The sequence below is a fragment of the Mus musculus genome, chromosome 7, assembly GCF_000001635.26.
Source record: "Mus musculus strain C57BL/6J chromosome 7, GRCm38.p6 C57BL/6J".
Classification (NCBI taxonomy): domain Eukaryota; kingdom Metazoa; phylum Chordata; class Mammalia; order Rodentia; family Muridae; genus Mus; species Mus musculus.
Window position 1 is genome coordinate 13,303,038 of NC_000073.6, and position 15,853 is coordinate 13,318,890.

At 44.8% G+C, this 15,853-nt stretch overlaps 2 protein-coding genes across 4 annotated transcripts in view; both read left to right on the forward strand.

The window, feature by feature from the left end:
• The window catches only part of Lig1 (ligase I, DNA, ATP-dependent), a 34,252-nt gene extending 25,863 nt beyond the window's left edge, over positions 1-8,389 (forward strand). For all 3 annotated transcript variants that reach the window (NM_001199310.2, NM_010715.3, NM_001083188.2), the window contains 10 exon segments: positions 147-257; positions 763-834; positions 2,873-2,891; positions 2,893-3,018; positions 3,176-3,258; positions 4,482-4,634; positions 5,434-5,487; positions 6,076-6,219; positions 7,972-8,064; positions 8,159-8,389. In NM_001199310.2, coding sequence (NP_001186239.2) covers positions 147-257; positions 763-834; positions 2,873-2,891; positions 2,893-3,018; positions 3,176-3,258; positions 4,482-4,634; positions 5,434-5,487; positions 6,076-6,219; positions 7,972-8,064; positions 8,159-8,239 — 936 coding nt within the window. In that variant the 3' untranslated portion in view covers positions 8,240-8,389.
• Positions 8,390-8,469: 80 nt separating this feature from the next.
• Positions 8,470-15,853, forward strand: part of Pla2g4c (phospholipase A2, group IVC (cytosolic, calcium-independent)) — a 49,168-nt gene continuing 41,784 nt past the window's right edge. The window contains exons 1-2 of the mRNA XM_006539805.3: positions 8,470-10,558; positions 13,387-13,472. Of these exons, the coding sequence (XP_006539868.1) occupies positions 13,446-13,472 (27 nt within the window). The 5' untranslated portion in view covers positions 8,470-10,558; positions 13,387-13,445. The remainder of the gene's footprint in view (positions 10,559-13,386; positions 13,473-15,853) is intronic.

Genomic DNA, 15,853 nt, shown 5'->3' on the forward strand with positions numbered 1-15,853 from the left:
CTGTGGTACCAAATGACAAGTCATCAGGAAAGCTAGTGTACCTTGGTGAGGACTCTTGTGTCTTGCTGATGTCAGCTGTGGTTTGTGAGAGCAATGGGAGGGTAAAGGAATTCATTGGCCTGTCTTTTGACCTCGTCCTTTTGTAGATTAAACACCCCTCAGTCACATCTTTCATTCTGGACACTGAGGCTGTGGCCTGGGACCGGGAAAAGAAGCAGATCCAACCATTCCAAGTACTCACCACGCGCAAGCGCAAGGTAGCATCAACCCATATACTTCTGGAGCAGTGCTACACTTTGTTTTTTTCCTCCCAGTCCTGACTTTGGGGTTCTACTTGGTTCTCTAAGGGGCAGAATGAATCTGGATGTAGATCTGCTAGCTTTGGCAAAGTGGCCACCATTGTCCAAACCATCACATTCTTATCCCAGCATCCCAGTTAGGAAAGATAGAAGGGTCCTTTTCCTGTATATGTCATTTCACTATGAAAGCCTTATTGGGGAAGTCACATATCTTGTACCTCAGCTGGCTAGAATTGTGACATTTTATCATCATTAGCTACAAGGGAGGCTGATGAAGTCAGGATTTCCCAAGAGTCATCCTCATTTTGGGCTAATGCCTGCAGCATTGCTTCCTCCTAGGCAGTGTGACCTTAGCTAGGGGTAGGTGTGGAATGGTAGGGATCAGCCTGAGACATAGTGAGATAGGACACAGAATGCCACCTTCCCTCCCCTCATGCCTGGTCTTTTATTCTGTTTCAATTAGGAGGTTGATGCATCGGAGATACAGGTGCAAGTGTGTCTGTATGCTTTTGACCTCATCTACCTCAACGGAGAGGTGAGTTCTGTTTTGTGACAGGCGGCCACAGGGTAGCAGGTTGGAGTGAGCTTGGAGCTGTCTGTCTGGTTTCCATTTCTAATTCTACCCTAGCACTGAGCTGGGATGTCTTCCTCAGGCAATGATTCTCTTGAAGTGTGGGCTCTGGAGGCCAGAGGCCCTCACTCAGACTTTATTGGAGGGTGTTTTTGAGGACTCCTCTCGTGGTTTTACATTTGTATGCTTTTTCTTCCTGTCACGTCTGTATGAAGTAGGTTTTTCTCCCCATGACTGCAGGAACTATGGAAAAGCCAGCTTCTATTCTCTTGAACAAAAGGGTCTGTATACTGTCACTCAGCCGTACTCCCTCTTCTCACTGTTCATTTTTAAATAGAGGTGTGTTTTATGAAACATGCTGTTTGGAGATATGGAGGTATAGCACAGAAGTAGACTACCTACCTGCCTGGCTTGCTCAAGGACCCAAGCTTCATTTGCAGAACACAAAAAAGGGAAATCAAATGCTAATTGGGTGTATTGGATATACTGTTTTTTAATGAATTAAAAAGTCTTTAAATTTCAAATTTCTGTATCACAAATATCAAGAAATGTGACTCCCCCCCCCCCCCAATTCTTTCCCCCTAAATAGAAGCTCTTTAAATTAGAGTCCTCAAGTATATTTTAACAGGCTGGGGGTGTTGCTCACTGGTACGGTCCCTGCGTAGACTCCCCTAGTGAAGGAATGGGGTCATGGCTCAGGTGTTCTACCTGCCTAGAATCCCCTAGTGAAGGCCTTGGGGCTCAGAAGTAAAGTATGTGCCCAGTATTTATGAGACTTGATGTCTCATAAATATCTCTAGTCTTTTCTTTAAGAGAAAAGGAAAGGAAAGGAAAGGAAAGGAAAGGAAAGGAAAGGAAAAAGATTATTAAGGTTCTTGAGACTGAAAGTTTGAAAATGGTCACTTAGGGTATCAGAAATCATTCTCACCTCAGCCTGGTGAGAAATCATCCTGTGTGCTTATGGGGTTGGGCTTAGTGGTGAGATCTCTCATACTTTTCTTGCCTCGCCTTTCTGCTTCTCTCTTGATGTCCTCTGTCTGGCCAGTGCCAGTCAAATCTCTGTACTGGTCCTGATCTGAGTCTGTTACTGGGCCATCAGGACATTCTATATGGTCCTGGCAACTGAATCATAGAGTGCATATTGTATCCACCAGACAGAGGATTTTACCTTAGAGAAGAAAGGTGAGCAGAGGCTAGCCTTCCCATGGATAGATAGCATCTCATGCAGGTTATATCTGTCCAGTTTGTATGTATAAAGTTTGTGTGTGTGTGATCTGGCCTCAGCCTCCTAAGTTAGCAAGCAGGCACCACCCCTGCCCAGCTTACTGAACCATGTTTCATAAAGGACCTATCTCAACATCTTTGAACTTTGGTATCTGGGGCAGGGCTTCTATAGACATTGAAGGACCATTCCATTGACTAGTGTGTTTCTCACTTAGAAGGTGATTTCCACTCCTTCATTAGCATAGTGAAGATCCTCTTGGATATGTATATGGACTTCATGGTCCTAACCCTTGTTGGGCGGGGTTAAAAATGTAATAACTGGGGCCTGGCATTCAGCATGTAAAAGTGTTTGACAGGCAAGTTTCATGGTATGACTGCAGTCCTTGAAACCTATGTGAAGATGGATGGAAAGAACATGTGCCACAGAATTATCTGACCTCCATATGCATGCCTTGCCATATCCATACCTGCATACTATGATAAACAAACAAATAATAAGAACTAAATTATAACTCCACAAAGTGTTTATCTGTCACCAGGAAGCTGGTGGCTCCCCACTAGGTCTTTCTGAGTTCAGCATGCTAGTGGGATCTGCCTTTCTCTGATTCCTTCTTCTGCAGTTAAAGCTCTAATACAGCAGTCCTGCTGGTTGTTGATTCATCCTTCCCCAAGGTGTTCTATAACCACATCATTACGTGTGACTCTTGTGTATGCTGTCAAGGTCTGGACTTACACCGTTTTTGTTTCCTGAGTGTTGTCTACTTTTTTTTTCTCATAGTCCCTGGTTCGCCAGCCCCCTGTCTCGACGCCGGCAGCTGCTCCGTGAGAACTTCGTGGAGACAGAGGGTGAGTTTGTCTTCACCACCTCTTTGGACACCAAGGACACCGAGCAGATTGCTGAGTTCTTGGAGCAGTCAGTGAAGGGTGAGTGTAACTACTCTTCTCTCCCAAGGTTTGAAGCTTTGCTGTACCTGTGCTGACCATTTTCCCATCTCCCAAACCCTGAGATTTGCCTGGAATCCTGCCTGCTTATATCTTGTGAGCCACTGCTTCCTTAGTTAGGCTTCCATGTTTCCCACAGACTCCTGTGAGGGCCTGATGGTGAAGACCTTGGATGTTGATGCCACTTATGAGATTGCCAAGAGGTCACACAACTGGCTCAAGGTGATTCTGGCCTCTGCTTGTCTTTCCCAGTATGGATGTCTATCCCTACTGTGCACAGTCTCCATCCACTCCCTAGTGAGTGTGGGTTTCCATTACATGATTCTACCCCAGTCAGATGTCCTCCTGAAGTAAAGCGTGGTTAATGGCTCTTCCGGGAACTCACTGTGAACTCCCTAGCCTAAGCCTTAGGGATATCATGGTGAGGAAGCCAAGTCTGGTCTTCATGTCCCTTGTCCTTGTGTCCTTGTTGCATGAGGTGTACAAAGGAGAGGCTTCTAGGTTGTGTCCAGGGTAACCTGCCTCTGATGAGCTCATGGAAAGAGCTTGGTTAGGGAGAGTCTTGAGAGGCCCTGCATAGTTCAGAAGAGTTCTCTGGAAGTGACACTGGGCCCAGCAGTGGACAGCAGGAAGGGGTGGGTTATGTGAAGAGGGTAGAGTAGGTGGGCAGGAGAGCCACAGGTGCAGTGGTCTAGAGGTGGACACAGAGTGAGCAGGGGAGGTCAAGGGAGCAGGCTGTAAGAGTGTAGCACCTTGGGCCTTGTGAGATGAAACTAGATTCTTTTCTAAAGGTTTCAGGAAGCCAGCAGGAGCTTAGTGAAAGTCATGTGATCCTGTTGTCATATTGCAGGGGTCCTCTGGCTGCTTTTTGAGAATAAGCTAGTGGATGTTTGGATATAAATGTGGAGAGTGGGGTAATGTTTTCTGGTACAAGATGAGAGATGGAGGCTCTTGGGAGCTGTGCAATCCAGTCCTGTTGTACACTTTTTTTTTCTTCGTTCTGGCCTGTTTCTCCTGTCTAGAATTAGACCATTGTATACAAACCTTCCCTGACTTAGCAACAGTTCACTTTCTTCCCCATAATCTTAAGTACTTGTATGGCACTCAGCTGGTACTTCATAAGTATGTCTTGAATGGATGGGTAAGTGTGAAGGAATGGATTGAGTGAGTTAACGTTGGCTCTTTGGGAACTGAAGCAAACAGGAAAACAAGATGATTTCCAAGGTGGGTGTGTGGTCCATATTATATATAACTCCAGCATTCTGGAGGCTGAGGCAGGAGGATCCAGATTCCAGCTCAACCTGGAAAGATAAAAGGTGATGCTCCTCACACACCTCCAGCTCATTTGCTTTGCTTCTCCTCCTCAAAGCTCTTAAGTAGAAACCTCAAGTAGCAAGTTCCCATCTGCCCTTCTGCCCCTCTCATTCCTTACTTCCCTCCTCCAGCTGAAGAAGGACTACCTTGACGGTGTGGGTGACACTCTGGACCTTGTGGTGATTGGTGCCTACCTGGGCCGGGGGAAGCGGGCTGGCCGGTATGGAGGCTTCCTGTTGGCTGCCTACGATGAGGAGAGTGAAGAGCTTCAGGCTATATGCAAGGTCCTGGGGACTGGGTGCTGATCACAGAATTGGGAGGGATGTAGTTCTACTCTGGGATGTACCTGCCATCATGCATGCCATCATGCATGTGTTCAATCAACTCTGAATAAATGAGTGACAATTTACATGTTTACCCATGTGATCTAGTAGCTTGTAATTTGTTAGATTTTTAGTATGTTACCATTTTATAATATTTATTTAGAGTAGGGTTTTAAAAGCACTATTGTTATGGTAGAAGGCAAGAAATAATAAGGTCATTAATACAGATAGCACCTGTCTAATTAGAAACTTACATAAGCAGTTGCAGGTAGCTGCCAGCACGGACTATTACTACTCCCATTACAGCACTGCCTTGGTAATGTTAAGAGTAGGAGTGGTAAGTGGTGGTGCAAGCTTGTGATCCCAGCCACTTGGGAGGTAGGGAATTACAAGGCCAATACCATCCTGGGTGTGAAGCTGGGAATGTAGCTCAGCAGTAGAGCTGCTGCCTAGAATCCCCCAGTGAGAGGCTTGGGGCATGGTTGAGTGGTAGAGCCCCTGCCTAGAATACCCCAGTGAGGGGCTAGGAGTGTGGCTTAGTGATAGAGATCTTGCCTAAACACTGGAGAGCATCAACAGAGGAGAGTGTTTTTTTTTTTTTAGAAAGCAAAGGACAGTACATGAAAACTACAGCCTTTCAGGGCAGGGAATTGTGGCTGATAGCTCAGTAACATCACTTCATCTCAGGAGGTGGCAGAACAGGATTAAGAGCTGGACCAGCTAGCCAGATGAATTTCTAATCTGCCATTTTCTCCTGCAGCTGGGAACTGGATTCAGCGATGAGGAGCTGGAGGAACACCACCAGAGCCTGCAGGTGGGCCCTGTGACCGCCCGGTGCCTCTCACCACACTTAACTCTGTGCAGGGCTATGGCTTCATGGGATCCCAGAACATTCAGGTTCAAGTCCCAGATCTACCAGCTACTTCTTGGTGATGTTATCCAAGGGACTACATGTCCCAGCCCAGCATGTGGCCATTGGGCTCTGGTAGTTTTCCCTGAGAAGTGCCATGAGCCTCTAAAGAAGGATGATTTTTCTTAGTGTGCTCAGGCATTTTAGGGTGTGAGGCTCTGCCCTGTGTGTTGGTATCTTAAGGTTAGAAATCTCTCTGCTGTTTCCCAGGCTTGCGCTTCCCCCTCAAAAACTTCTCCTCCCCTTGTGTGTTGTGTCTTTGTCTTATGTCTCTGTTTCTCTGGACTTCTGCCTCTATTTTTAGTGTCCCTTTCAGTCCCAATGTGTCACCTTCCTTTTCCCATTTCCCTTTGATATTCCTTGTCTAGTTTTTTGACTTTAAGGACTGCTCCATTTTCTTCTCCCCTTCTCTCATCCCTAATCTCCATCCCTCTAAGCCTTGGCCCTGGCTTTGAGATTTAAACTCATTTTCTTCTCCTCTGCTCACTGCAGGCCCTGGTATTGCCTACCCCACGCCCCTATGTGAGGATTGATGGGGCAGTGGCCCCAGACCATTGGCTGGACCCAAGCATTGTGTGGGAGGTGAAGTGTGCTGATCTTTCCCTGTCCCCCATCTACCCTGCTGCACGGGGCCTGGTGAGTTCTGGGGTCTGGGGAGGACTCTCGAAGGGAAGGAAGGCAGAGGTGATGGGGAGAGATCTTGGGATGTGCTGTTTCTGTATACTAATCAAAAAACCTTGAATGTATTTGGGTGTCAGACATCATTCTCAGCTATAAAAGAAGACAGTGGCATTGCTCCCTTTGATAGCATCTCACCTTTGTCTCCAAAGTAATTTGAGAACCTAGTTTTAAAAAGAAGTTCAGCATGACTCACCAGTGTTTCCTTCATGACTTAAGTTTCTCAGAATTAGTTATCATGGTACCATCTTTTACAATTCCACGGCTAATGTCCATATGTTAGAACAGATCAGTAATATAGTCTTGGTGGATCCAGCCGTCAGTGAGTAGCACACAGGAGATAGTGTGACTGAACTTAAAGGGCTCTTTGACTATTCTTCCTGTCCTGAAGCTTGGCTGGTATGTACTTTCTGAATAGAAGCAGACTTGTATTTTGCAAAGTAGCCCTCTAGGGTTTTGCTGTTGTTGGTTTTCAGGGTTTTCATGGTGCTTAAGATAACTGCTTGGCTAGTAAATGCTCTCACTGTGTGATTCTAGAAGCTGTACCACTGAGTTATGACTTCAGCCCCTCATTCTACGCAGGGGCTCTGCCCATGAGCCACGCCCCCAGCCCCTCCCTCACTGGGGGATTCTAGGCAGGGCTCTACCACTGAGTCACACCCCCAGCCCCTCACTGGGGGATTATAGGCAGGGTCTCTGCCACTGAGCCACGTCCCCAGCCCCTCACTGGGGGATTCTAGGCAGGGGCTCTGCCACTGAGCCACGCCCCCAGCCCCTCCCTCACTGGGGGATTCTAGGCAGGGGCTCTGCCACTGAGCCACGCCCCCAGCCCCTCCCTCACTGGGGGATTCTAGGCAGGGGCTCTGCCACTGAGCCACGCCCCCAGCCCCTCACTGGGGGATTCTAGGCAGGGGCTCTACCACTGAGCCACGTCCCCAGCCCCTCACTGGGGGATTCTAGGCAGGGGCTTTACCACTGAGCCACGCCCCCAGCCCCTCACTGGGGGATTCTAGGCAGGGGCTTTATCTCTGAACCTAGTCCTTTCACTAAGGTGTTGTTGCTTTGCCATCTCCCTCTCCCCCCTATGTTTTTGTTTTGTGTATTTTTGTTATCTTTGTTTATTTAGAGACAAGTTCTCATTAACCCACAGAGCTCTCGAACTTGAGATTCTTCTGCCTCACCTCATCTTCCTGAGCACCTGGGATTACAAGCAAGTTTTACCAGGCTTGGTTTATCTCATTAAATTTTTTTTTTTATATACTTATTATGTAGTAGAGACCCAGGTCCCTTGGCACCAAGTGCAAGGAGCTACGTTTGTCCTACCTTACTATGACTCACCCATAGTTGAATAACACCCATATCACCCATGTAAGCCTCACAGAAATGACAGTGTGCACCTGTGTTCGTAGATAAGAAAGAGATAGCTTCACAGAGAGCTGTGGTAACTGCTGCTTGGCTCCTGAAAACATTAAATCCCTGACTGCTTTTCAGCACTCATGGTTATCAGGATGCTAATAACATAAGTAAGTATAGAATCTTATATTTTCTGAGTTTTACAGTACATCAGGTACCAAGATTTCAAACATGCTGACACCCCCATTGAGTTAAGGCCCAGGTCAGGAAAGAAGAGATCAGATAGGGAGTCACTTGTCAGCCTACTGCAGTTGGAGCCCAGCAGAGCCCCTCCCCTACTACTATCCTCTCTCACAGGTGGACAAAGAAAAAGGGATCTCTCTTCGTTTTCCTCGGTTCATTCGTGTCCGTAAAGACAAGCAGCCAGAGCAGGCCACTACCAGTAACCAGGTGAGGCCCTGGGTAGAGGGTTGGTTCTGGCTAGGAGCTGTAGAGATGGGAGAGCTGGGGAGCTGCTGATACCCCCTTCTCCCACTCTCCTCAGGTTGCCTCTTTGTACCGGAAGCAGAGTCAGATTCAGAACCAACAAAGCTCAGACTTGGACTCCGACGTTGAAGACTATTAACCTCCTGCTCTCCTGGGCCTGGGGTGGAGGTTGCGAGAACATGGGCACTGTTGGATTGGTGGTGTTGATTGGTGTGTGTGGAGTCACAGGAGTGAGATCCTGGGGCTGGAATGCTTTATTTTCTTCAATAAATGACTTCTTAGATGCCTACTTGGTGAGGAGGTCTACATTGAGCTCTGTGGTATCGCTGTGAGCTCACACAGAGCATATGACCATATGTTGAACAAGTTCCCCTGCAGTCTGGCAGCTTCCAGCCACTTGTGCCATGGAACACTCAAAACATGGCTATTGCCGCTTAGGACTAGAACAGTTCATTTTATTTGCCACATGTTGTCGGTGCTAGTCAGTGGACAGCGGCAATCAAGAGCTGACATGGTTTAGCTTCTTTAAACTCCCAGTACTCTGCCAGGTTGACACTCTTAGCTCTCTTTATAGAGGAGGATTCAGATACTGCCTGCACCCTTGCCAGGAGCATCAGCACTTAGTACTCCAATTCAGTAGCTCTGCTGGCAGTCACTCCCACATCTTTCTAACAAGATCCCCATGCTCTTGGCAGAGACTGGTGCCCAGGTGTGTGGTTCCCATTTGTGCCACCTACTGTCTTGTCACCAGACATCACCTCAATCTTTACAATAGCGTTTCAGGCATCACTCCACAAGATCAGGAAGTGACAGCAGCTGCTTTGCTTTTGGCTGTGACCTCAACATAATGTCTGATGTATGACAGGTGCTCTGAAGTACTAGCTGAGTGCTATCTTCCTTTGCACATGACCAGAGACTAGGCATCACTGCTAGTCTAACCCCTGTGTCCCTTTCCTTCGTTCGTGTGCTTCAGTCTTCACAGGGAGACAGCCCTAGCCAATTTGATCCCATGTAGGAGAAGATACAGACAAGTTGCAAAACTCTAGCAATGTGATAAAAAGGCTCCTAAGGTGATGGGGAAAGTCTTCTAGAAAGCCTGGTTTTCTTGAGATGGTCCCTGAAAGAATTGGGCCCTGGCAGCTTTCTAGGAATCTGCAGCAGCTTTCTTGCTAACAGATGGAGGAGACATGGTCTAGGAGGGTAGGGCAGACAACCAGGCAAAGTCCTGCACAGCTAGAGCCATTCTTGTGGGACACAGTAAACCTGCCTTAGTTAGGTTTTCTATTGCTGTGATAAAATACGATGACCAAAAGCAACACGAGGTGGAAAGGGTTTATTTCACCTTATAAGTCTACATCACTATCACTGAGGGAAGTCATCGTTGGACCCAGAGGCAGGAACCAATGTACAGGCCACAGAGAAAGTGTTACTTACTGGTCTCCTTCCTCTGGCTTGCTTGGCCTATTTTCTTATACCACCCAGAACCACCAGCCCAAGAGTGGCACTGCCCAATTGGCCTTCTCACATTAATCACTATAGTCAAGAAAATGCCCTACAGATTTGCCTACAGGCAACCTAATGGAAACATTTTGTCAAGGTTCTGTTTTCCCAGGTGATCCCTACCTAGTGTCCAGTTGCCGTAGGAGCTACCCCCATCAAGCCCCATTCAAAGCAGTTGTCCTGGGCCTGGGAGATGGCTCAGTCAGTAAAGTGTTTGCTTTGCATGTATGAAGACCAAAGTCCAGTCTTCCCCAGAACCCTCCAAGCCAGGCACAGTAGTTGAGGTGGTAGAGACAGCCGGATACCTGGGGCTCACTGGCCAGACAGTTCAGCTGAACTGACAGACTCCAGATTAAGTGAAAGACCAGACCCACCTCAAAAAGCAAAACAAAACACCAAAAAACAGTGGAAGTGCGTGATTAAGGAAGATACTTGACACTGAGCATACCTAGCACACGTATGTACACTCCAAAACATGTCATTTGGGACTTCTGTTGGCTGCAGTTGACATCCTGCCTGGTATAAGGGTTAATAAGGAAAGTCGCAGAAGAACCTTGAAACACAAGAATCAAGGGCCCTGGCCAGCACAGCCCGCGTGGGATCCAGTTGTGCAAGCCTGAGCCTGAACCAGTTGGTTTTCTGCCTTCCTGACTTACCGGTGTTTTCCCTCTCATACTCTTACCAATGAGTCCCACTAGTTTATTAATGATCTTCACTTAACAGGGAGGCACTGTGCTCTACCATTTGGGTGATGGGGGAGGGTCAAGACAAGATTTGGATCTGGCTGTCTGCTGTCTGCTTCAGGCCACATATTCACAGTAGGTGAGCCATGAAAGCCTCTTGTGCACCTATGAGATAATGGAACCTGCCACGATCAAGTCTGCAACTGAAGGTATCAAGCTGATGGCTAGAATATGTGAATACCGAAGAGACAAGTCTGGAGTCGGGTGAGCAGTCGGTGCGTGAATCCTCCCCAGAGGATGTAATCCAGCTCAGTTTAAAAGTTGTCATGGGTCTGTCTTGGTGTATGTCTGAGGGCATCATGGGAGGATGAAGAATGCACACTAGGAAGCAGCAGTCCCAATTCATGGTGAATCAAAAGGACCAGCTCTCAGTCACATGACCATTACCTGCAGCAAAGCTTGCTGGGAAATGTTTTATGCTGGCAAGGCATTTTTAAACAATCTAACTGAATGGAGCACACCACATTTTCCTGTGTCCATGGGCATAAAATGAACCACGCTTAGCCTTAAATGTATTATGCATGACTTCATCCAATTCTTCCTTTGAAGCTATTTTGGTACAATTATTGCCCATGTCTTTTAGAGAAAGAAAAAACTTAACAGGATGCTGTTGCTTGCTACAAATTTCATCTAGCAATTAGTGGATTGAAATTTGGCCTGTGGCCTCAAAACCTTCGGGCTGCTCATGTTCTGTAATATAAAGAGATCTCCCTATGCTTAGCTGAAGATGTGTTTACATTCTTCATGGGCCCACCCCTCAGCCCACTAATGATAAAAGTGAGCTTGCCAGCTGCCAAAGAGGCTAAGGGGTAACAAAGCTAGTCATTGGGAGTAGTGTCTGCTTCCAAGTGCCATTCCTTTATCCGGAGGTTGTTCCTCACTGTCCCTTATCACGGCTTGTTAGGAAGAGATGGTTGTTCTGGGCACACTGCCCACTGCCATGTCTGCAAGTTTTTTGCCATCTTGGCAACAAACTCAAGGCACTGCTCAGGTTGCTTCCAGGAACACCCAGCTCTTGACGAATTACAGGTGTAATTACAGGGTGATTGTTCTCTAGCCAGTTTTCTCCCAAGCAAGGTAAGTCCTGCCTAAGTAAGGGCTGGCAGACCGCAGAGATTAAACCTGCATTCCAGGATTCATTCCAGGATTACCTTAGCATCCAGAAGCTGAAAAAAGAACCATGGTATGAAACCGGAGGAACAGGCTGTTCAGCAAGGGAACACACAGCTCTAGCTAGAGACAGCAGAGCCATGAACACTGATCTCATTTGGGTTTAGGGAAGCAAAGAGGTGAGGGATCGTTGGTCAGGTGCTTGTAGGTTTAGGAATCAACAAAATATTGTGGAAATGTGAAAAGCCATGCTGTAACCATGTTTTGCAAATGCAGCCCCTCAGGACAAGGCCTTTGGAGATTCCTGCCCGCTTGGCAAGGGCCAGTGGGAATGTGACTGAGATCCCTGGGCCTCAGGCCCTCCAGGGCTTGGCTCTGTTTACTCTTACTTACGGTAATTTTTAGTTTTCCTTTGTCAGTCATGGTTGCAGTTGAATTTACTAGGAACAAAAGCCTCTCGGAAGAGTCTTTATTAAATTCTCTCAAGTTTCTAAAGTTTGTAGTTTATCGAACCTGGGTTTTTTGTTTTTTGTTTCTGAACATAGAAACTGGTTCTCCCTACTACTGGCTGTCTCTACAATCATGAATAAGCTGGAGAAAGTCACTTAGGTTAATGATCCTTGCTTACTTAAGTGTTTTAGAGAAGACATTAATACATCTCATGCATTTAGGAGTTGATTTCTTAAGAGATGCTATTAAAAACTTATGGGAACATATAAGGAAAAGACGAAGGGTGGGAAAGGTCAGACATCTCTTTGGGGCCAAAAAAAATTAACAATTCTAAATCTTCCAGTCCCTTTGGAGATAAAAGTGAAAGTAGAAACTGCCAGGAAGAAACGAAACTTGATCCTAACAGTTAAGAATCGGGCAGGCATCAATTATGACTATTCTGTGTGTTTAAGAAAAGAACAGGACCATATCAAAAAAACCTGCTGCTAACGTAAAAGTGGTATGTAAACCATTTACAAATTATTAGACTTATACCTGGAAAATATTCTAGGTATAGTATCATACTCTCTGCTTACTCTAAAAATATAGCATACTGTTAATAAAGATTAGTCTTAGGGCTTATGTCTGCTGGCCTAGGTACAGTATGAATAGATGTGCCTGGATAGATATAATCATTTGGCTTGCAATATAAAATTTATGGTTAGATACGAGGTAATGGTTAAATAATGCTTGGACATGGGTAAAGGTCAGTGAAAACAAGGGAGTGTGAAAGAGAAACTAAAATGGCTAAGTATTGTGATTTTTGGAAAATGAAACAGCTTGAAACTACTCACGCTTGACTGCTTTAGAACTTGTATGAATAAAGATTGCTTGAGCTATTGGGGCTTCTTGCTTGAATAACAGCTAGTTGTTAGTATCTTTATTCTTACTGCTGCCATAACTCCAAACTGTGTTTCAGAACCTGGCAAGAGTCTGGCAGAAATGGGGTCCCCATAGTATGACTCTAGAGACTTTCAGGTGTGTGCTTACCGACAAGAGGCTGGCCCATTGTCTCATTTTGTTTTGTTTAGTTGGGCTTGCTGTGTAGCCCAGGTTGTCCTCTTAACTCATGACTCTTCTACCTCACATACCCAGTGTTTGATGACAGATATGCACCATTCTACTCTGCTTTTAGAAAGTCATTGTTGCTAGGTCAACACTAGTTGAATTGGGACAGCTGTTAAGCAATTCTTTGAAAGCAGTATTTCAATGTTCTGGCCTAAGTTAAATTTTTCATTCCTCATTGGAGAACAAAAACTTAATTTTCACTATATTCATTTATTTGTATGTATGCCGTAGCATATATGAGGAAGTCAGAGGACAACTTGGGACTAGTTCTCACTTTCTACCATTTGGGTCCAGGGATGAACCTAGGTCATTAGGCTTGACAACAAGCACCGTTACCCACAGAGCCATCACGCTGGCACTTTTTTTTTCTGTTTAGAAATATTTTATTCAAAAGATCACCAGAATACAATTTCGGCTCCTATTTTCTTACAAGACATGTTATACTGGTTAAGTCGGTGTGAGGTAAGTAAATGCAAGTCTGAAAGGTACTGGTGATATTTGTGATTTTTATAGCTTGATTCAAACTGCCCTCATGAATACACCTTATTTTCCATGTGTGCTCCTGTAGAACTACCAGGGCCACCCAACAAAACCAGTAATAAAGAAGACTCATCCCAGATGAACACTGTGGCCCATGCTTTCACAGCTTAAGTATATGCTAACATTAAATACTTATGTTTTAACCCTGAAACTTGTCAACTATTTTTGTTTCAAAAATAACACAATTGAGAAGGGTATAACCAAAAGATACCATTTGTCTCAATTTGTGTCAATGAAATTAACTAGATCTTTCATTGCTAATGAATTCTGTATTTTCCAAAACAATAAAATCAATCTTTAATCTTCGAGGAACTTATTTTAGCATACAGCCAGAATAATCTTATTTATTTATTAATTAATTTAATTTATTTATTATTAGATATTTTCTTTATTTACATTTCAGATGTTATCCCCTTTCCTGGTTCCCCTTCCCACTTTCCCCCCAGAATCCCCCTATCCCAACCCCTCCCCCACCCCCCCCCACCCCACCCCCCGCCACCTCTGTGAGGGTGTTCCTCCGCCCACCCACCCACTCCTACCTCCCCACCTTGGCATTCCCATGAGCCTTCACAGGACCAAGGGCCTTTCCTCCCATTGATGCCTGATAAGGCCATCCTTTGCTACATATGTGGCTGGAACCATGGGTCCCTCTGTATGTAATCTTTGGTTGGTGGTTTAGTCTCTGGGAGCTCTTGGGGGTCTGGATAGTTGATATTGTTGTTCTTCCTATGGTGTTGCAAACCCCTTCTTGCTGGCACTGTGTTATATTGGTATATATTCACTGAACACAGTACTGAAAAATCAAAAAAATTTTTTTCATTCCATTGTATGATACACTTTGACCTTGTTCCTCTCATTCCCTCTACTGTTGCCCCTCTTTTCCTTTTCCCCCTCTCTATAAAACCTAGGAACCATGAATGGGATATTTGCCTTTCTGGGCCTGAGATTTCATCTCATAATCTGTAGTTTTAGCCATTTTCCTGCAAGTGACGTATTCTTTATTATATTCTTAATGGGTGAATAAAAGTTCTTTGTGCACACAGATCACATTTTTTTGTATCTATTCCCTTGTTGATGGACACTTGGAAGTATTCCATAATTTGGCTGTTGTGACTACAGCTATTGTGGTTACAGTGGATATTGGTGTGCAAGTCTATGGAACCCTTTAGCAAAGTTCCCAGGAGCAGTATAGCCAGTTCTTAGGGTAGAACTGTATTTAATTCTTTTTTTTTTCTTAAGGAAATTACACACTAATTCCTATAGTGCTTGGACTAATTTACATTCCTACCAAACTTATATAATGGTTCTCTTTGGTTTGTCTTCTCAGCATTAACTTGTTTCCATAATGGCTGCCATTTTACTGGAATAAGTAGACTCTCAATGTAGTTTTAATTTATAATTACCCAATGGCTAGTGATAATTTTTAAAAATTACTTGGCTATTTATACTTCCTCATTTTTCAACTGTTCATTTAATTTGCCCATTGTATTGGTTGGTTTTGTTTCTTGGGATTTGTTTCTTTAGTTCTTTATGTATTGTAGATGTTCATTTTCCATCAGAGATATAGTTAGCAAAGATTTTCTCTCATTCTACAGGGTATCTTTTCACTCCTATTTCTTTGCTAATTGCACAGCTTTTAAAGCTTGTAATCCCATTTGTTAATTCTTGACATTATTTCCTGAGTATCTGGAATCCTCAGAAAACCCTGTATCTTCTCAGAAAATTTTTGTATCTTAAAATGATTACCCTAATTTTTTTTCTCTAACAGGAGTTTCAGGTCTTAAAATTGTTGGGTAATGGCTTCATATCATGAGGAACTGAGTTAGGGTGCATTGGGTGATAGCACCAAGCTATTAAGAATTGCTTAGCCCAAGTCTAACTTTCAGCTCCATTTGCAGAAACAGTATCTAGGTATTGAAAACAATACATCCTACTCCCAGTTAAACCACAAAAATATCTATAGTTACCTATGTATATATGCATGTCCTCTTGTAAAGATGATCAACCTTCATCCTGTGCAAAGGCTGCCCCCAACCCCAGCCCCCTTGCTGTTCCAATAAGGTAGTCTCAGCCTGCTGAGGTGGGTCTGACTCTTCTCTGCCTCACTTTTCTTAGAAAGATATCTGATCCATTTAGAACAGACCTTTAGAGAAGGTGAGAAATAGAGATCTAGCTTTATTCTTTTGTATTTGAATACCCAGTTATTCTAATACTACTTATTGAAGAGGCATTTTTTCTCTAGTGTATGTATTTGGCATCTTTGTCAAAAATCAGGTGGCTGCAAGTGCAGGGGTTCTGTGCTG